Here is a 21799-nt window from a genome sequence, read left to right on the forward strand (position 1 = left end):
CAAGATCCTGGTTTCAGTTCTTTTGGCTAGGACTTCCCTGGTGGTGCAGTGGTTAAGAATCCGCCTGCCAATGCAGGGGACACAGATTCGAGCCCTGGTCCAGGAAGATCCCACATGCCGCGGAGCAACTAAGCCCATGCGCCACAACTACTGAGCCTGCGCTGTAGAGCCCGTGAGCCACAGCTACTGAAGCCTGCGTGCCACAACTACTGAAGCTTGCACGCCTAGAGCCCGTGCTCCGCAACAAGAGAAGCCACCGCAATGAGAAGCCTGTGCACTGCAGCAAAGAGTAGCCCCCGCTCGCCACAACTAGAGAAAGCCTGCACACAGCAACAAAGACCCAACACCGCCAAAAAATAAATAAATGAATAAAAAAAGAAGTTTAAAAAAAATGCTTTTGGGTATATACCCAGAAGTGGAATTTCTGGATCTTATGGTAGTTTTATTTTTAATTTTCTAAGAAAACTCCATACCATTTGCCATAGCAGTTGCTCCATTTAACATTCCTGCCAGTAGTGCACAGGGGTTCCAGTTTCTCCACATTCTCGCCAACACTTTTTTTTAAATAGCAGCTCATTTCAGATCATTTAGTGCAATTTAGTGCTATTTTTTCATAGCACTAATGAGTGTGAGGTGATGCCTCACTATGGTTTTGATTTGCATTTCCCTGATGATTACTGATGTTAACCGTCTTTTCACGTGCTTGCTTACCATTTATATATAATCTTTGGAGAAATATTCAAGTCCTCTGCCCATTTTAAAATCAGGTTATTTGATTTTTGTTGTTGAGTTGTAGGAGTTCCTTATATATTCTGAATATTGACCCCTTATCATATATATGATTTGCAAATATTTTTTCCCACAGGGGTAGGTTGCCTTTTCACTGTTTTCATTGTATCTTTTTTTTTTTTAACCACCAAAGAAACTATTATTACTATAATTTAAAACTTTCTTTTTTTTTTTTTTGGTTGTGACATTTTTTTAACCACTTTGTTGAGGTATGATTGACAAAGCTGTACATATTTATTGTATACAACTCCTTGAGTTTGGGAATAAGTATACATTGATAGTATTCTTTGATGCACAAAAGTTTTAAGTTTAATATATTCCCCCTTGTCTATTTTTGCTTTTGTTGCCTATTTACTATATGCCTTCTGGTTGCCTTTTGATGTCATATCCGAGAAATCATTGCCAGAGTCCATGTCATGAAACTTCTCCTATATTTTCTTCTAGGAGTTTTGTAGTTTGGGGTCTTACGTTTAATTAATTTTGAATTAATTTTGGTATATGGTGAAAGATCAGGATCCAACTTCATTCTTTTGCATGTGGATATCCAGTTTTCCCAGCACCTTTTGTTGAAGAGACTGTCCTATATTCCTATATCCATTAAGTGGTCTTGGCACCCTTGTCAAAAAGCATTTGACCATACGTGTGAGGGTTCATTTCTGGGCTCTCTATTCTGTTCCATTGGTCTGTATGTCTGCATTTATGCCAGTATTGATAATTGGAGTTCGTAATATGTTTTGATATCAGAAAGTGTGAATCCTCCAACTTTGTTCTTTAACTTTTACTTTATAAATTCCAAAATAAATATTTTTTATAAATTCTGGTGGAAAGTCACCATATTACAATCATTTAAACAGATTTTCACAGTCAAATGAAAATGGAAGGTTGAGCAAGTGCTGGATATGTCTGGACATTTGGTCTAATTATCTAGTTTCAAATGCAAATTTTGCTTCAACCACAAATCATACAGATTTGCTACTACATTATCAATTCCACAAAATAATTGCATCTATCTGTCTTTATAAACTTGATCTGTAATTTATTCTCCCCGTCACTATTTTTGTCATGAAAAAGTTGGAAGATATACATATATGTAAAATCACTTGAATCCCCACCATCTAGAAATAATCAGTTGTTAATATGTGGTATATAATATCCTTCCAAACTGTTTACAATGCAAATATATACACAAAAATTGTTCTTAGCTGCATTGGTAAATAAATGATCTGAAAGAATCTATACCAAAGCGTGTGTCTGTGCAAAATGGCATTATATTATTCACACTTCTTTCTTTTCCACTTAATGATAATTCATGAATTAAAAAAAATAGATACGTAGATCTGCATCATCGTTTCTAAAGGTCCCTTTGTATTCCACAGCCTTGGGTCTACCATGGCTGGTCGTGTCTGCTTTGGGTATGGGACTGTGCCTCGTTGACTTTTTTTCTTTTATGAGCAATGCTGTGGTTACACTCTTTACATCCAGCTTCACCCACTTGATTATTTTTTGAAGATAAATTTCAAAAAATGAAATTACTGGGTAGAATGTAAACTATTCTATTGAGTTCTGATGGCCTACAGCTAATTGCCCTCCTAAGTGTCAATTTATGTGCCCACTGGCAATAAACACAAGTGCCTCTTTGCCTAGGCTCACGCCAACACTTTCCCAATTTTCTAAGTGAAAATGGTATATTTTCACTGCAATTTGCACTTACTTGTTAGTAATGAGGTTAAACATTTTACTGTTAATTTTTTAAATTTAATTGCATCATCTTTTTAGTTTTAATTATGAAGTTTTAAAATTATGAAATGTTCTTCTTTTGGGAATTAGTGTTTTTTGCCTGTTTTTCAGTTGCCTTGTTCACTTTCACCATAATGATTTTTAAGTTTTATGTTATAGTCTTAAGTTATAGACAATACCATGACTAGAACTATTTTCCAATTTTCTTTTGCCCACTATGTTGATGATACTTTGTTTTTGCTCTTCAGATGCCTCTAGTATTTGTGCGTCTGTGTGTGTGTGTGTGTGTGTGTTTGTGTGCGCGCGCGTGTGTTCAAAGCTGTTAATCTCTTCCGTTCTGGCTCCTGGGTTTCTTGTCATGCCTAGAAAGATGCCCCCTTTTATCACGATTGTATCAGTATCTGCCTGCATTTTTCCAATACTTTTATGGTTTGCTTAGCATTTTTGGTCTCCGAATTTCAAAGGTTAAAAACTAGCACTTCACAAGGCATTTTGTCATTTAAATGACAATAGAAATGTCCAGATTTCATACGCTCTCACGGGCACCCCACCTCAGTGTACGAAAAATGGGGCTGAGTAGAACCTTCAAAGTTACGTTTAGTGAATTGTTATTTCTTAAGCGTTCACTGCATGCTCAGAGGCCTTTCTAAGGATGTGTCTGTCTGCTGTTATAGTTAAGCCTTTGAGAACCTTTTTTTAAACACTAGAACTGGTAATGGAGACTGCCAGTAATTTATCACCTAAGTCTGTTTGCTGCAGCTGTGAGCTTAGATGAAAATGCTAACAAGGATTATTTCCCTTTCTCTTCTAGATTTTACAGGAAGACCAAACTTGTTGGTTTTCAAGACATGGAGTGCGTGCCTTGCGGAGACCCCCCGCCCCCCTACGAGCCGCACTGTGAGTAACGCCACACAAAGAGCAGAGGGGCTGTGGGCCTTTTTAAAAACCTTTCTTCAGTGGGCAAATGGAACAAAATCTCTCTCTACTGCGGGGCTTAGAGTGTGTGGCCTTTTATCAGGCGTCCAGCAGGACAGAAAGCCCTTTTGTTGCGTGTCTCAGTCAGCAAACCGCATCCATTGATTGGACTCTCCGGTGAAGCACAGAGGCGTTGCTGCTGCCGTGTTCCATTCAGACTCTTATCTTTCATGCTAGATCGTAACTCAGGCACCTCCGGTTAACTAGGGGGTCCACATCCTACCGCGTCGTGTCTTTGTGCCGGGCTCTTCCTAGTCCCCAGACGCTGTCGTGGGGTGGCTTCCAGGCGGTTCTGGAGGCATCCCCCTCGGGGACTGGCAGTCACCTGCTGAATGAGTGCGCGTCCTAGTTCATTGCATTCCCTCCTTCACTTTTCTCGTTTAACAAATAAGTAAAAAGAGAAAACCCGTTACATGTTGGTAAAGAGAAAATGGTGCCTTTTCTTCTTTGTATTAACGTTAGTTGAACTTTTTGACCATATTTTTTCCTTAGATGAAAAAGGCGTTTGTTTCAGGTTATCAACCTGCATTGATTTTGAATAGGAAAGAGTGACTCCTCACTCTCCTTAATCCTAAATACAAAGCTGGCCAATGAAAACCCACAGGTGAGGGGCCAGCAGAGAAGTCAGAGGGCGGGCGCCCCCCAACCCCCCGGCCCCCAGGTGTGCTCAGGGCAGGCTTGTCTCCGCTGGGCAGGGCCTTCCTGAGCTGTGGGAGCAGCGAGGTCCAGGAGGAAGGCTGGAGGAGGGCGCCATCCCTGCATGGGTTGCTCTTGACTTGCGGGGAGCATGAGTAACACAGATGTTTATTTAGGGATTAGTTTGATATAATTTTCCGTGCGTGGGATCTGACCTCTTGCTTCTTTTTGTGACAGAAGCCCCCTTTAATCCATTGAAAGTCATTGCATTATTTGATAAGGTCACATGGTACTTTTGTTTCCAAGAATGTCATGGAATTTTGCAGTCCCTACTATTAGGTCCTTTACCAAAACGCATTACTTTCTACATTTGAAGTGATGGAAAGGCAAAGAACTTGACCCTTTCCAACTTTTATAGAAACGTACCTTGACCCCCATCTTTATAATAGGTAAAAGTTCGCCAAATAATTCATTGCAATTAACAGATGCAGTATTGAATACCTGTTATGTATTGGTCACAATTTGTTTTACTTAATTTTCTCAATGTCTCATCATCAGCTCACATTTGTCATTGAGGACACTGGGTCCAGAGGGGTTAATAACTTTCCATTGTTGGCTGGTAACTGGCAGAGACAACATTCAATCCCAGGTCCAGCTCCAAATACTATGTTCTTCCCCCCCACGCCCTACTATCTCGCTAGAAAAACCCAGCTGTCCAGTCTTCCCTCTGTTGGCTGGTGTAATCCTCTCCATGTTGACTTTTTCCTGTATTATTTGCTTTAAGGTTCGTCGTTTAACAAAAACTCTAAAAATCTAACATAGGGGAGTTACTGAGAGGGTCTCTTTTTGCTACACAGCCCCTAAAAGGACACGTCCCCTTGCCAGTTAAAATGGGGCAGCAACCTAGCCTTGCCAGTGGCTCAGCTCAGCCATCATTTTGTCCAGAAGGCCAAGATTATGCCCTTCATGCTAAACTACCATAAAAAGATTTAGTGAAGAAATCAGTATTGCCCAATTTAGAGTTGGAAGGCCCTGGGGTTTTTTTTTCCCCTTAATTTATTGAGATTAAATTTAATGTAATCTAATCATAAGTCTGAGGCACTGGAATTTTTTGCCTTCGGGGATCTGGCTAAGCTTGGACATCATAAATTAGCCTTCAACTGTAGATTTCACATTTAACCTTTAATGTGTTGTAAAGCCATAAGTTATAATTTGAAAAGAAAATTGGCTAGTTTAATTTATGTGTATAGATATGTTTCACCCTATATAAGACCTTTTAGAAAACAAAGAAATATATTTTTCAGAGTCAGAAATGCAGTACACACAGCTAATAGCTTTTTGAATTATGAAACAACTGTCTGGTGGTCTTTAGTGAGCCTTAATCCTTATCACTTGGAAGGAAAGTTTGCTGCCTTTGGCACAGTTCTTGGGAATAATTCCAGAATGCAGCTAATCTCTTCAAAAGAGATCTTGAGGTCTTTGGGGGACATTATGTAAGGCGCCTTATGTTTTCATTTCTTCTACTTCGGGCTTTTCCACTCATCCACGAAATACTGCTCCTTCAGTGACTTTCCCCGGAGGAGTTGCTGTGTTATTTAGACTCTGAGCTCGAAGGTGGTGGCACTTCTCAAGCTACCTGGAGCGGTGGGGCTTGTTTCAGGGGTACACGTGGCAGTGGGAGGCTGGACTCCCCAGGCCCAGCGGCAGCCCTGGAGCCTGGGGGCTGTGGCCTCTGCAGCAGGACGCTCCCCGCAGCTACTTTTTCAGGCTCTGCTTCAGTCCCCCGTCCCCCCAACACTCTCAGCGGGCTGCTGGGGTGTGTACTTCCCTGGTCAGGCTCCTGAAGGAGAGAATCCGATCGGTGCAGGTGAACACCATCGTCCTGGGAGGTCCAGCCTTTCCCACTTACCTGCTGCACAAATACTTGGGTTCCTGCTGGGAGCGTGCACACCATGGTGCACACGTAGACCCAGTCCTTCCCTTCGTGGAGCTTACGGTGCAGGCGGCTAGCCGTCGAGTCACTCAGGCGCTGCACACCTGGACGCACCTGGCGACGGATCAGTCCCGCCTGGGAGGATCCGCGGCTTTAAGAAAAAGTGATGGGTGATGACTCGGGAGCCGAGGGGCGCTGCCCCGACAGACCGTGACTTTCGAGCTGTGATCTAAGGATCGTCCAGGGGAAGATGAGCCCGAGAAGGAGGAAGCTGGGGCTGGGGCTGGGGCTGGGGCAGGGGCGGGGCGGGTCAGCCGAGGCGGGAGGTGCCCTTGGACTTGGCCCCGGAGGTCTTCGGCGGCCATTTTAGGGAGTGATGGACACAGAAGCCAGACGACGGTGATGTAGGAGGCTGTGCAAGGAGAGGAGCGGAGCCGACGGGAGGCCACTCGGTCCAGAGCTCTGGCTTGAAGGTGACGCGCGGGAGGGCGCAGGCAGGGCCGGGGTTTTGTTTTCCGTTGTTTGCAGGCAGGAGACACGTCTGCCTGTTTGCAGGTTGAGGGGAAGGTCCAGCTGAGAAAGGCTGCCTGTTCTGTATGAGAGAACAAAAGAATGATGTCACGTGAGGCTTGTTGAAGGATCCAGAGAAGGGGTGGCCTCCGGTGGCGGTGGCGGCGAGGGCTCCGTGCTGTAACCAGGGCCGGGCGGGGCGCGGGTGGGCAGGAAGCCGGGCTCGTGCGCCCAGAGTCCGGCGAGGCGCTCTCGTTCTGGGCTGTGCGTGCGGCAAGCACGAGGTGCCCCTCTGCCGGCTGAGGCTGGACCGGCACAGGGGGCTGAGGGCCTCATCCCAGAGAGTGGACGGACTAGATTAGATGAAGAGGTGTGTTTCCCAGGAACACCAAGGGTCCGCAGGAGTTAGTGGTCATGGTGAGGCCTTGTTTGCATCTGCTGTGATACCCGTAGGGGCTTCTGCTGCCACAAGACATGCCTAAATTGTACCCCAAATGCGCAGTTATAGCAAGCAACAAAGAAGTCCTTAAAGAGGATGCCTGTCTGTGTTAATAACACCAGAATAATTTTAAATGACTGTAAATACATTTTTTTATCTGATACCTGAAGCAAACCGAAGATTTGCTTCGCGAGATTACGAGAAAACTTAACAGAAAGCACAAGATTGAAGACTTCCCATATTTCCGTCAACTCTCCAAAGGGCCACCCGGGCCCATCCTTGTCTTGGCTGGTGTAACTGTGGCGGGTGACTGAACTCCCCGGGGGCTGGGTTTCATGTCTGTGAAATGGGGTGCCCCCCCCCCGCTAAGGCTGATGTGAGGAGGAGATGGTCGGTATCTGTGATCCTCTGTGTGCTGTCTGGGCGGGCAGGAGCTCCAAGCTCTCAGCTCCTTCCTGGCCCCTTCTCCCACGCAGTGCTTCCTGCGTGCCTAGGCCTCACCGCCTAGCATTTGGGAGGAGTTGCTGTCTGGAGAAAGGGCCGCGGGACTGCCTGGGGGTCTGGTGTTTAGCAGAGGCGGTGGTTCAAAGACCAGCAGTGAGTGTGGGAAGCCGCCCCACTCAACCGGACAGGGGGTAACAGGAGATGGAGGAGACGTTAGCTGTCAGATAACAGATCTATTCTCTGCAGCTTAGATTTGTGATCAAGAATGTCTCAATAGGCGTTTCTCTCCCTGTAGGGCGTACCTGTATTCCTTGTAAACTGATTTCAAAAACTGGAAGGAGGGACTTCCCTGGTGGTCCAGTGGTAAAGAGTCCGCCTTCCAATGCAGGGGACGCGGGTTCCATCCCTGGTCGGGGAACTAAGATCCCTCATGCCACGGGGCAGTTAAGCCCATGCAACACAACTAGAGAAGCCCGCGCGCTGCAACTAAGACCCGACGCAGCCAAAAATAAAAATAAATAAATAAAATGAATATGAAAAAAAAGACTAGAAGCAAATTTCTATCTCCCCGACTCTTTATATTGGCCCAGTCTTAAGGACTCCTCGGAACCTTGGCGTCTACCAGCAGCAGAGTGTAGGACACAGCCTGGGACCAGCAAGAAGTCTGGATTCACGTCCAGGCTCTGCCTGGACCAATGGCGTCACGTTGGGCAAGTCAGCTCACCACTTTGAACCTCCACTTACTCCTTGGAAAACGGGGCTAAGCATGCCATGTTGGCCGAGTTTAGATAGAACTGAATGGAATCGCATCCAGAAGCACGCCAGCCTTCTTCCCAATGGTGCCTGCACCTGCCCCCCATCTCTGCGGCCCCGCCCGCCCCAGGTGTACCCTTTGCGGGGTACGGAGCCTGGGAACTGCCCCACTCCGGGAGGGTCTCAGATGCAGCTGGCTTCGATGTTGCCTTGCTGGTCCTCCCCCTGCACTGGGGGCTGAGCAATGAAGGTTACCTAGAAAGGGGCTGCGGTGGACTTTTGCGTTTGTTTACTCGGATGGCCAGAATGTCAGGCTGAAGAGTCCCTACTCCAGCTGGCTGCTTTCCTCTCTGTCCCGTTGCCCAAGGCCTCATGCCCGCTGCCCAGCCATGAGCTTTAAGCTCTCCTCCCCCCAAAGTAATGATGGATGTGTGAACATCAATTAGTCTGCCTGTAGCATTAATTTGTGAGGATGTCTGGTTGACATCACTGTAAATGCAGATAAATAAATGGCAGCCTTTACGGTAGAAACCCCTGCTTCAGGCTTTGCCCCTCATCATAGCTTCACCTTCTGATAAGGTGCAGCTGCTCTTTAGAGCATTAGGCGAAATAGAGAAAAACACCAGGAAATTTTAGAACTATGTCCTGCCCCGGGCCTGATAAGAAATGCAGATTTGGTGTGATCTCTTTTAGATGTGTTTACTTAATTTGGAACTGTAGTTGGAACAAATGGTTTTGAAAAAATTCAAAGCGGTTTTTATTTAAGGGTGTTTAACCTAGATGTTTGCTTTGTTCTTGGGGGCTCTGTAAAACGAACCACGTGATTCCGAAGAGATAAGCGATCAGATAAATCCGCCGGTGGGGGAGAAGGAAAGTCAGGAGCTGTGCTAACCTGCAACTATTTAGGAATTTACATGACTTAATACTCTCAGAAAACCCGCAGGTCTCTGCACCAGTAATACATCACATTATGAAAGATTGATTGTTTTCCAAAGGAAACTCAAACTGTCTTCTAAATAATGAATAAAACTGATTTCAAAGTAAACTTTTAGAAGAATTATTTGCTCATTAAAGATAATTTTAAAAGTTTAGTAGAAAATAAGAAGGGGAGAACATCGTAAACAAAACATTTCCAGCATTAGCACATACAAAACAAAATACAGCCTTCTGATGGTTTTCTTTTCAGTATTTTTTCTATCTCTACTACTGATCTTTTTTTAAAATAGGTGTAATTATGCTGTACATACAATTTTGTATCCTTTTTCCACTTGAGATGTATATTTTTTTCACGTACTATTCTAAACCTTAATGATATTTTCAAGTGAGTACGGCGTGGGCTTTGGACCTCAGGTGGATTTCAGGGCTGTCTCTGCCACACACATTGCTCTGTCCACGTGTGCGTGAGCCCTTCCACAGGTGGGCAGGTGGATGGTGCCCACAGGTGTTTGTGTGTCCAAAGGCACTGATATTTTTCTCTCTTGATCTGCAATGCTAAATTGTTTTGAAGTAAGGGTGCCTGGTAAACACCACTTTTAAAGAAAACCAATTTAAAAGGAAATAATGGGGAGTGTTCTGAAATCGATGCCAGTACGGGTTTTCCAGCTACTTGTGGTGAAATACAGGTGGCCTCAGCTGCTACGTATGTTTCAGCTGAACCCCTGAGGTTCAGAAGCCAGTTCCTGCCGTCCTGCCAGCACCCAGGACTCTTCATACTACCAGGGACTAAAACACTCACTGAATCTGATCAGAGTGAGTGACATAGAATGAGATGCAGAGAGATGCATATAATCCAAAAGATTTATAGCAAATCCATTTGCTTTGGAAACACCATGTGATGTTATTGCATCTGTGTGTGTTTTCTGTTTCTGCAGCAGAGAGTTCTTCTCCTGGGCTTGCTAATACTTAGTGGCCTGACTTCCTGGAGTCCTTCCTGGATCCTCTGCAGGACAGGCCCACAAAGCCACCCTGTGCTAATTAAGGGTTCAGTGTACAGAGGACGCTCACGGAGTCTGTGGTCCTCAGGGCGCGACTCTAAGTGTCGGGCGGGGGGTCTGGTGCCCTGGGTGTGCTGGTGGAGCCCGGCTTCCAGACTGTTTCAGGACAGATGGGGGCTCCTGGGCCTCCTAACCGGTGGAGAAGGGCAGCTTCTTCAAGATTTGGGTCTTTCCTGTTAAGCAGAACAGGGCGGGGAGTAGAGGACAGTGAGATCAAAGGAAACAGCCTGGGCCTGTGGAAGTGCCGATTCCAGGGCCGCCTCCCCAGGCTTCTGAAGCAGGTGCCCCGTGCTGTTCACTCTTTATTCTTTGCTTTAGGGAACCATTCTCCTCTCTTCCGTCCACTTTCCGTAGTTCTCTGCTTTTCCCCCCTTTCTTTTTCTCAGTATTATGTGATTCCCTTACTTTATTGACAAACCGTCTAAAACAGTGGTCACGGAAGGTTGCTTATGGGGGAACCAAAGAGACGGAAATCCACCAGGGCTCCCTGCAGGGTCCCGGCACGAATGTCCTGCCCCGAGGACGCCTCGTGGGCCCCCCGTGGGGTCCACCTAGGCTTTACTGTGGATGATCTGTCGGCCCAGCCAGCCTGGCGGAGGGCAGGAAGCGGGGGAGCAGCTGAGACAGGCAGAGAGGTGGACGCAGGCGGGGGAGCAGCTGAGACAGGCAGAGAGGTGGACGCAGGCGGGGGAGCAGCTGAGACAGGCAGAGAGGTGGACGCAGGCGGGGGAGCAGCTGAGACAGGCAGAGAGGTGGACGCAGGCGGGGGAGCAGCTGAGACAGGCAGAGAGGTGGACGCAGGCGGGGGAGCAGCTGAGACAGGCAGAGAGGTGGACGCAGGCGGGGGAGCAGCTGAGACAGGCAGAGAGGTGGACGCAGGGAGAAGCGCAAGGGCAGCCTGTGGGTCCAGCGGGGAGGACGCAGGACCCGTCGGGGCAGCCACAGAGCGCCAAGCACGCCGTGACTTTGTGCCACTTAGTGTAGAGCAGAGGGACCGGTTCCACCGCAACGCCTGACGCCTGGGCTTTTCTGATGCCCCTCGCCACAGGCACTGCAGTTTTCGTTATTGCTCTGGACCCAGAAAGGGTGGGGGAGGGGAGACCCCATCACGTTTGTTGACATCTTTTTTCGGAAAACAGAAAACTGCCGTAATTTCTTTGAAGTGATTTCCATTGCAAATGGTTAACCCATTTTTCAAGCAGATTTGCTTCTGGAGGGGTAAACAACCGTTTTCTAAACATAGATTGACAATTCGTTGTAGCAAACTCTTCGTTTTCCAAGGAGCAGGACGGTTTTAACATCTTGGCCTCTTTAGAGAGAAAAAAGTGCGCGGTAAATGCAGCTGCTTTGAACGATTATTTAGCTGTTTTGGGTATTTATCTTTCCTTAGCCCTAGCTTCATTAAAGTTATAAAAATCAAAAAATTTTAAGAGAAAAAGGTTTCTCGTGCGCTCTATGTGCATTCTTTTCTCCCGATATAAAATTGCCAAATATTTGTAAGCCGTTCACTTGGTCCCGCGTAAGAAGAAGAACAGGAAAGGGCAGTTTAGCTGCCTTCACTGGGTCCGTGGACCGTGTCCCTTGAGTCTGGAGATGCTTTGAGAGCTCTGGTCAGCCGGCTGCCGTCTGGGAGGTGGGAGAGTCCTGGGCTGGAGACGCTGAAGGCTTTGATCCCGCCCTTCGAGCGGGGCAGTTGATTATTACCCAATCGGCTATAAATCTAGCTTCTCGGCCTTATCTTCAGTCTCTTTCAGACATCTAAAGTCAATGAACTCGTTTAAATATTTGCTCACGAAGAAACAGGTTGTGGTTTGTTAAAGGCCATCCCTAAATTAAATGAATGTTAGATTAAGTGCAGTTTATTTAAAAAACATAAAATCCAGCAGGCCTGTTTCATTAAGTTGTGGGCTTTTACAAAGGGTACAGTGATTTGTGTGTGTACCCATTAAACTCTTGAAGTAAATAGGTGTGGAGAAAAGCCGTCTCACAGTTTATGCCGGACCCGTAGTGGAAACACTCAAGGTTGTAGCTTAGCGATGACTCCTTCTCTTGGAGCAGAGTATTTATTCTCAGGAGGTGGTGTGCCAGGGCTCCTGCTGCCTGGAAACCAGCGCTTGGTCCTTCTGGGGCCACATTCCAAGGGCGCCTGGAATACGTAGCTGCCCCCGTGGAGGGGGGTCTTTTTGTCTTTAAACGTGGATGCGCGCCCGGCCGCTTCCCACGCCAACTGCTTGACGAGGGATGTCATTGGAGGAACATTGCTTTGAGGAGGGAAAAGAGAAGCATCAGGAGAGTTTAAAATAGCAAGCAAGGGGGCTTCCCTGGTGGCGCAGTGGTTAAGAATCTGCCTGCCACTGCCGGGAACACGGGTTCGAGCCCCGGTCCGGGAAGATCCCACATGCCGCGGAGCAGCGAAGCCGTGCGCCACAACTACTGAGCCTGCGCTCTAGAGCCCGCGAGCCATAACTACTGAGCCCACGTGCCACAACTACTGAAGCCTGGGCACCTAGAGCCCGTGCTCCACAACAAGGGAAGCCACCGCAATGAGAAGCCCGCGCACCGCAACGAAGAGTAGCCCCCGCTCGCCGCAACTAGAGAAAGCCCGCGCGCAGCAACGAAGACCCAACGCAGCCAAACGTAAATAAATAAATTAATTAGTTAAAATCAATAAATAAAATAAAATAGCAAGCAGGGCTTGAGTTCCGGAGGGTACGACACTCCCTCCGCGTCCCGCAGCCTGCGCTGCCCACACATAGCCAGGAGGTGGTCCCAGAGGAGAGAGGCAGGACTGCCACCCAAGTCGGGCCTAGCTCTCCAGGCCAGCTCGGAACGACCAGGGGCAAGAGTTTAATTTCAAACTTAAGGAAGAAACATCGAAACTATACTCGAACTGTAGTTGAGTCATCCTACTTGAAAAAGTAATGTAAAATAAGTCAAAGGGAAAATAAAAAGTTAAAAAAAATTTTTTGTTTAATAACTCAAAGGGTGGAAAAGGTAGTAGAAAGTAAAAATTGGAAGCTTAAACTCAAATATCAAATAGGAATTTTTAAAAAAATCTCATTTTAGGTGTTTAAACAAGTATTTTAACTGCTTTGTTTATTATTTTGACCGTATCAGAGAAATTAAGTGTTTGTGAGGGTTTTGTCTATATATTAATCATGTATCCATTTTCTTAAATATTCAGGACGCTTCTTTTCTTAATACTGTACAATTATAAGGAAAGGGAAGAAGTGCTTCTTTTGTCTTTAACTGTTCCAAAGTAATTTTTTAACTTTATTGAAATGTACTTGACATACAAGAAGAGGCATCCATTTTACGTGCACAGTTCAGTGGGTTTTGACAGATGTGCACAGCTGTGTCGTCATCTGCCCCAGGGAAGATGTAAAAGTCTTCCCAAAGGGGAGTCATCTCAAGCAGAGCCTGGAGTCACCTCAGAGGGGTTCTCTTTATCGTACTTACCATTGTCTTGAAGACAGGGTTTAGACATCTTTTTGTTCTCTTGCATTTTAAAAAAATGTATGTATGCATATATTACTGTTTTCTGTCCACGTTTCCTTTTCTATGTGGAGACCAAAGGGTTATGGTGTGAAATGTCGAATCTTGTGTTTAAATGATTTTCTGAAAAATCTTCAGTATCAAACTTAAAAAGTGCACTGAAAATCAGTCATCCCTGGAAAGCTTTCCAGTGGTCATAAGAGACATGCTTTTCTTTAAAATGAGGAAAATTACTTTTTCAAATTTTTGGTGTTAGGCTGCTTAGCTCAGGAAGTCTCCCAGGGAGTCCTTTTTGGGGGCTTAATGCTAGTCTGGAAAGCAGAGGGCATAAAGACAGCTCTCTGATGTGATAACTGTCGACCAGTCTGTCCTCTTGTTCACGGACGAATGTACTAGATCCTACTCTGGGCACTGACGTGGCACCAGGGACCCTGCAGTGAAAAACACGGACTAAATTCCCAGTGCTCAAGGAGTCGACGCCCTAATACTCTGGGGGAGAGGGGTATTATGTAAGATAAGGTGGTCAGAAGAAGGCCTGTCCCAGGGTCCCTGATGCAGGGAGGAGGGCAGAGTGTGGACAGAGGCGGGAGCTCAGCCAGTGGGTGCAGGGCCTTGGGAAACCGTGCAGACCAAGGAGGACCCTGCCCTCTGAGGGGGAATGTTAACTACAGGAGTGACAGGATCTGCCTTCACATTTCACAGAGATCCTTCTGTGCTGCTGAAGATGGACTTCAGGAGAGCAAGGGAAGAAGCAGGGGCAGCGGTTTTAGCTGATTTGATAAAAGGATGCACTTAGAAGAACGGGCTTTCCACCCGTTTCTCAAGAGTTAATTTTTTTTTTTTGGCTGCATATATTAATAATGTAATAATATTTATTATATTTTATCTGCTCTGTGATGTCAAAGAAAATTACAGAAGAATAGCGTTCAGTTGATTTTTTTCTAAACTTGGGCAAAACACAAATTTTGAAGAGGTCAACTTACGATTTTATATCACATCGTAAGATTTTACTGCATGATAAATGTTTTCTATTATTTTAGGCCCTGGGGACACAAGAAGGATCTAAAAAATAAGATCCTGGAAGTTTCTCTCTTACTTCTAATGCTGATTAGCACTGAAAGGACACTCACATAACTACCTCATTTGATCATCCCAAGACTAATGCCAACCAATATCTACTTGATGTTTTTGTGGATTAGCTCATTTAATCTTCATTATGAAGAGGCTTGCTTTTGAGTCCTGGTCCTAACAGCTAACTTTCAGATGAGTTATTTAACTTGTCTGTGTCCCAGTTTTTTCATGTACCAAAGGAAGATTCTTATAGGTTTAAAAGAGGAAATAAAGCCCCCTCAATTGAAGTCCTGAATCTGCTTCACATTCCAAACCTCAAGACATATGTGCTCTTTCCAACCTAACCCAGACTTGGGTTCTTTACCATAAGGTCTGTCAACTGTCAGGTTATAAATTAATTAAGAGCAGGGTCAATTCTGCTGTAACAGAGACAGCAAGAAACCCAGTCCAAATCCAGATTTTCTCTTCAGTCTAGACCCAGCCATGTGAAACTGGGCAGAGACATACACACGTTTTTTTTTCTTAGTTGGAAGTTAATGGGTGGAAATAATTGAGTTTCATCATTTTAGAATAATTTCACAGAAGATTACTTCTTTCAGGGACTTCCCTGGTGGCGCAGTGGTTGAGAATCCGCCTGCCAATGCAGGGGACACGGGTTCGAGCCCTGGTCCGGGAGGTTCCCACATGCCACGGAGGAACTAAGCCCGTGCGCCACAGCTACTGAGCCTGCGAGCCATAACTACTGAGCCTGTGCTCTAGAGCCCGCGTGCCACAACTACTGAAGCCCGCGTGCCTAGAGCCCGTGCTCCACCACAAGAGAAGCCACCACAATGAGGAGCCCGCGCACCATAAGGAAGAGCAGCCCCCGTTTGCCGCAACTAGAGAAACCCTGCGTGCAGCAACGAAGACCCAATGCAGCCAAAAACAAAAAATTACTTCTTTCAATACTGCAGTGAGGTAGATAAGAATTATCCACTTTACTAATAACAGGGAAGCTGAGAAGTTCAGGAGGCAGAGTCCTTAGGTGAAAGCATGCTGAGCTGGACACTGCCTTCCCCGAGGATGTGGTCAAACGAACAAGGTCATGCTTTCACGGGAACACGGAGTCCAGGGCCCCCAGTGGAGCCTGGCACTCAAGGGGTTAAGCAGAGTCCTGTGCAGGAACCAGGAGGGCAGGGGCCCAAGTTTCATGTCTTTGTTCCAATTCCCAGATGGCAACCCGGTCTGTTAGTTGCAGTTGAAGCAAAACTATTTTTGAGTCTGTGTATCCTACAGCACAGATGGTTGAGGCCATAATAATGTGTTTCTTTTATGGTGTCTTTTCTGTTTCTTGGTGTAGAAGTTTAAAAGCTTCATTGTTTCATCAGTCAAATAAACACAGCAAGACCTTATGGGACTGTGGGATAATAAAAGGAAGAAAAACATCCTTGAAAGCAGGAAAAAAATCTTTTTCTTTATTCTGTTTACGGAGAAATGCTATAGACAATCTGCGGCCATTGTGTGGCTTATAATTTTTTCAGTGTTAAATATGGTATTTATCATAATTACAGTACCGAACAGTTATAATCTGCCCAGTGTCAAAGACAAGTCTAAAGTACCGAGCTCTCTCTGGGCGTCACAGACTTTCTGCGAACAGCACCGGGCGGTGAAAGTCGCTGGCCAATTGCGTGGCTGAACTGCGGGCAGTGGTGGCCTGGGGTTCACATCCCAGTCTCACCGGCCACTCTGCTGTGACAGTTGCCTTGTCTGTCCTTCCCTTCTCTTCCCCACAAAGATATGCATGATAACATGTGGCACAGCTCTGGCGGCGGACAGGTCTCTAAGCCAAGTGATCTGGAAGCAAGATTATGAAGAACAGAAACCAGGGGACTTCCCTGGTGGCACAGTGGTTAAGAATCCGCCTGCCAGTGCAGGGGACGCGGGTTCGAGCCCTGGTCCGGGAAGATCCCACACGCTGTGGAGCAACTAAGCCTGGGCGCCACAACTAGAGAGAAGCCCACAAGCCGCAACAAAGAGCCCTCATGCTGCGACTAAGACCCAACGCAGCCATAAATAAATAAATAGATAGACAGATAGATAAATAAACTGCTTGTTTCAGCTTCAAAAAAAAAAAAAAGAAGAAGAGCAGAAACCAAGTTCAGTTAAATAATTGACCAAGTCTCAGCTACTGGGACCTTCAGCCTCGTGGCAACAGGTCCCTAGCCAGGATGTTACCCCTCCCGGGGATGCTTCTGCGTGTTGGGTTGGACTTCAGGATCCCCTCCGACCGCCAGCCTTTCAGGTCACTCCCCACCCCCCAGGCCTCCAGGGTTGTCTTTCTACCTTTTGGGAGCCTGAACCCCTCATCCTAACCCCACCCCAGCCCCTCTCTTAACACCCCTCCCGACCCCTTTGCCTGTCCGACCTCTTATGACACTTGTTCCAGGCCTATCACTGGGCTGCTGAGTGCCCTTGAATCCTGTTTTCCTTTGGTTTTTTTGTTGCGTTTCTGATGGCACACCCAAGGACACGCACATCTTGAGGAGTAGAAAACTGTTTATCTTGTCCATCTATAATTTTCTTTTGTCCTGCTGAGAAGAAATACAGCTGTTCACTTCAATGCCTTGCTTTTTTTTTTAATTTTTTAAAAAATTTATTTGTTTTATTTATTTATTTTTGGCTGCATTGGATCTTCGTTGCGGTGCGCGGGCTTCTCATTGCGGTGGCTTCTCTTGTTGCAGAGCACGGGCTGTAGGCACAGGCTCAGTAGTTGTGGCGCACGGGCTCTAGAGCGCAGGCTCAGTAGTTGTGGTGCACGGGCTTAGTTGCTCCGCGGCATGTGGGATCCTCCTGGACCAGGGCTCGAACCCGTGTCCCCTGCATTGGCAGACGGATTCTTAACCACTGCACCACCAGGGAAGTCCTCAATGCCTTATAAATGTAGTTACTTTTCATTTTCTGGATAGAAACATTGACCTTTGGTACTAATAAATAAGATCCAAAGCCAAATTTAAAGAAATGAAAAAAGGGAAACCGTTACTACTCCCTGTTGGTAACAGTCCATCAGCAGTGACGGGTCAGCTTCAGTGACCAGCGCTTTTGGGGAACAACAGGCCTGGAGAGGACGAGGCTCACTTCCCTGCTGCTTCTCACGCCTCCCGCCAGGGCCACGCCGGGGCCAGTGCATCCGCCCCTGGGTGGGCTGTCCTCCCCTGGCCCCTCGGCGCTCCCGGCCGGTGTTGGTGGAAGCTGGCGGCTCAGAGTGCAGACCAGCCACTGCTGGCAGATTCGGGCAGCAGGGCAGGGTCTGCAGGGCGCAGAGGAGATGGTGGGTGAGAACCAGGTGGAAGCTGGTGGGAGGGAGAAGAGGACAGAGACCCAGGTATTTGGAAAGACAGTTTTCAAAGCAGTACATACCCTGCTGGATGAGAAAGGACATCCTTAAATCATTATTCTTCTGGCCATTGAAAGACAAAGTACTCATTATTGTAGTCAGAGTGAGTGATGATACCGTGGCTTTTCAGCTTAGAACAAAACAGAGCCCTGCTGGCAGGTTACAGTGCTTGGCCTTCAGGGGTTAAGGGCTGTCAGCTCACTCTGTGTCTCAGAGGGCATTTGCACCGGTGAGCACGCGGCTGGTGATGGGTGGAGCAGCGGAGACGCTCTGGGTGGTGCCGTCGCTCAGGAAGAAGGCGCCGGGCTCCCCGAGACTCCGTTCAGACGTGCTGTGGGAGCGCGTTTACGCAGTCGGTGAGGTTCGCCGTGCAAAATACGGCCTCAGGTGGACAGGGAGCCAAGCCCACGTCTGCACACACCAAGCGGAGACTTGGTGACTTCCGCCGATTTTTAAAAATCATTTTTTGTAACCACGCAGGTTAGTAATTGAAGTCAGAAGATGTAGTTGGGTAGCTGTGTTGGTGAGAATCTGAACCCACCACATTCCTCCTTCAATTCACACCATCAGCTTATTGCAAATACATGCATCACCGACTTCCTGACCCTAAGGTGTCCCCAGGTGGGAGCAAGAGTGACTCTCAGGTAAAAGGTCACAGGTAAAGTCAAGGAGAGACAAGAGGGTGAAACATCCCCGACGTTGGGTAGAATTTCCCGTCGGTCAGCGTGTCTTTTTGGTCGTGACACTGTGCTGGCCAGGTGGTGGTCCAGGCTCCTTCCTCGTCACTGTCTCCCCTTTACCCCTCTTCCTCTCACATAAGAGGGTCTCTCTTCCCACGTTGGCGCTCCACCACGTTGCAGATGCTCACCGAGCATCACATCCACCCTCAGGAAAGAATTAAGCCAAATTCCTTTGTCCACAAAGACAGTTATCTCACATCCACGGAACTGGCCTTTTCTTCTGTTGTAATTTCACAGTGAGGCCAGACCATCTAAATATTGGCAATAGAACCAGGGAGATACATACATGACAAAATACAGATTTCAGACAGTCATTTGTATTAATCCCTCTTCCTTCAATGCCCCTTTTGTTTGCATTGAATTTAAATATGTGTCATTGTTTATGCTTAAAGTCTGTTTCTGTTTATCTGTCAATATGTCGGTAATAAGTCCAAACTGTGGTCTTAGTGCTCAAGGAGCTACAATAGAAAAAAGCACATTGTTTTGGTTTATTCTCTCCAAATCCTGTACCAACAGTGCTTAATACAAGGCTTTGGGAGAGGCTTGGAGATCTTGGACAAACATTATACTCAGGTGGGACCCTCACCTTGTGTCTCATCCACACAGAATGCTCCGCCAGTGTATTTAAGAAGCAGTGAGGGCAGGTCCTATAGCTTGTGTGCCACACCCCTCTAGAGAGGGACCAGAGGGTTGCTTCAGAGTCTTGGCAGGTGTACCCCTGCTCTGTATTCTCTGAGCTATCTCTGTGCCTGACCATTAATATTTTCCTGATTTGCCTAAAGTTTTTTTTCCTAAAGGCTTTTCTTAGTAATAGCTTTACCGTTTCATTCACAGTATTCCACGAGGTTGAGTTATTTTGCTCGTGGTCGCTTATTCTTATATAACATTGCTTCTGTTACCACTGGGAGATCATATGGTGGGACCCTTTGAGATACTTAGATAAAAGTAGTGATAGCTGTGTCTTTTGTAAGAAATGCGTCTAAACTTCTGGGGAGAGTCATGTTGGTTTGTCTTCACTGTGAATTTTCCTTCTGAATTTTCCTGCCGTCTAGGGCCGTGTAACAAGGACCCAGGCTGTCCCATCAGTGTATTCAGCGGCCTGCGCACTACGTTGGTGGTTCAATTGGTCTAAAAGACACTCCAGATTCTGACATAATTACAGTTAGAATATAATATCTGGTTCCGAATAATAACAGGAGGAAGCATGGCTAACACAGAAAGTTCTCTGTGGGAGGTACCATGCTAACCCTCTGTGTGCGTCACATCGTTCAGGTCTCACAAAAATCCTACGAGGTAGATACTGTTATTTCCCGATTTTACCGATAAGGAAAGTGGGGTTGTCATTTGCTGGTGGTAACACAGCTAGTAAATGGGAGAGCCAGCTCTTAACCAAGAGTATGCGCAGCCATATATACAATGGAATAGTTCTCAGCCATAAAAAGAAATCAAATTGAGTTATTTGCAGTGAGGTGGATGGACCTAGAGACTGTCGTACAGAGTGAAGTAAGCCAGAAAGAGAAAAACAAATATCGTATGCTAACACATACATGTGGAATCTAAAAAAAAAAAATGGTTCTGAAGAACCTAGGGGCAGGACAGGAATAAAGATGCAGACGTAGAAAATGGACTTGAGGACATGGGGAGGGGGAAGGGTAAGCTGTGACAAAGTGAGAGAGTGGCATGGACATATATACACTACCAAATGTAAAATAGATAGCTAGTGGGAAGCAGCTGCATAGCACAGGGAGATCAGCTCGGTGCTTTGTGTCCACCTAGAGGGGTGGGATAGGGAGGGTGGGAGGGAGACGCAAGAGGGAGGGGATATGGGGATATATGTATACGTATAGCTGATTCACTTTGTTATAAAGCAGAAACTAACACACCATTGTAAAGCATTATACTCCAATAGAGATGTTAAAAAAAAAAAAAAAAAAGAGTATGTGCAGCATTTTACAGTAAGTGTTCAAGCCAGGAAAAGAGAGAAGGAATAAAGGATAAAGGCCCGCAGATGTCCGTGTACCACACTTGGACCAGTGGAGGGAAGCTTCTGTCCAATCCTTTTTAAAAGTTGAGCTCTGGACCTTCAGCAGCAAAGTGAATTCATGAACCAGCAGTGCTTCTGGTTCGAGCAGCGTCCACCGACACGGCAGCTCCGGGAGAAAGAGCTGTGTGTTTGCTATTTTAATTCTCACTCAGTAGAATCAGGTTCACATAAACACAACTTGCGTGAGCTCCACTTATGTGAGCTGATGGCCAGTAGAATCCGCTAGTTGTTTGTTATTATGTGTATTAACTTACCTGGATGGTCGCTGCTAACTATTTTCTGCTTCGACATCAGCAGGCCTAATTACACGCAGTTGCTCTACATAATCAAAATCCTGATACTGCATTCTTATCTTTAACCCTTTGATTGGTAGTAGTGTTCTGTCAGTTCCAAACTATTAGCAATCAGTTACCTCATTTCTCCACTGACTTTAGTTAAGATTTTCTACAAGGGACGACTCTATAGCACAGGGAACTTACCCAGTATTCTGTGATAACCTATATGAGAAAAGAATCTAAAAACGAATGAATATATGTATATGTATAACTGAATCACTTTGCTGTGCACCTGAAACTAACACAACATTGTAAATCAACAATGCTCCATTAAAATTAAAATATTTTAAAAAGTAAGAACAACAAAAAAAAAAGGATTTTCTAAGAGCAGAGATAAAGTTGCAGATAAGAACTGATAGGCCTGTTATTTAAAGAAGTTTCTTTGAATAACACACCTCTTCTTTTAATCACACACCTCTTCTAGGGTAAGAAATTCAGAAAAATGTTTTGATGAAAGCTTTCCAGAATGCAAAAAGGAGCTTTGATTCATATCACTAGTGTTTTCATTGCAAGATTTGGACTTTCCTTCTT

The 21799-nt window shown here is 46.1% G+C and overlaps 1 protein-coding gene across 4 annotated transcripts in view; it reads left to right on the plus strand.

Annotated features, from left to right (window-relative positions):
- Window positions 1-21799, plus strand: part of TNFRSF19 (TNF receptor superfamily member 19) — a 91140-nt gene that overhangs the window by 40696 nt on the left and 28645 nt on the right. For all 4 annotated transcript variants that reach the window (XM_059902622.1, XM_059902625.1, XM_059902624.1 and 1 more), the window contains exon 5: window positions 3338-3423. In XM_059902622.1, coding sequence (XP_059758605.1) covers window positions 3338-3423 — 86 coding nt within the window. The remainder of the gene's footprint in view (window positions 1-3337; window positions 3424-21799) is intronic.

This window comes from Balaenoptera ricei, chromosome 18 (genome assembly GCF_028023285.1).
Source record: "Balaenoptera ricei isolate mBalRic1 chromosome 18, mBalRic1.hap2, whole genome shotgun sequence".
NCBI lineage: Eukaryota > Metazoa > Chordata > Mammalia > Artiodactyla > Balaenopteridae > Balaenoptera > Balaenoptera ricei.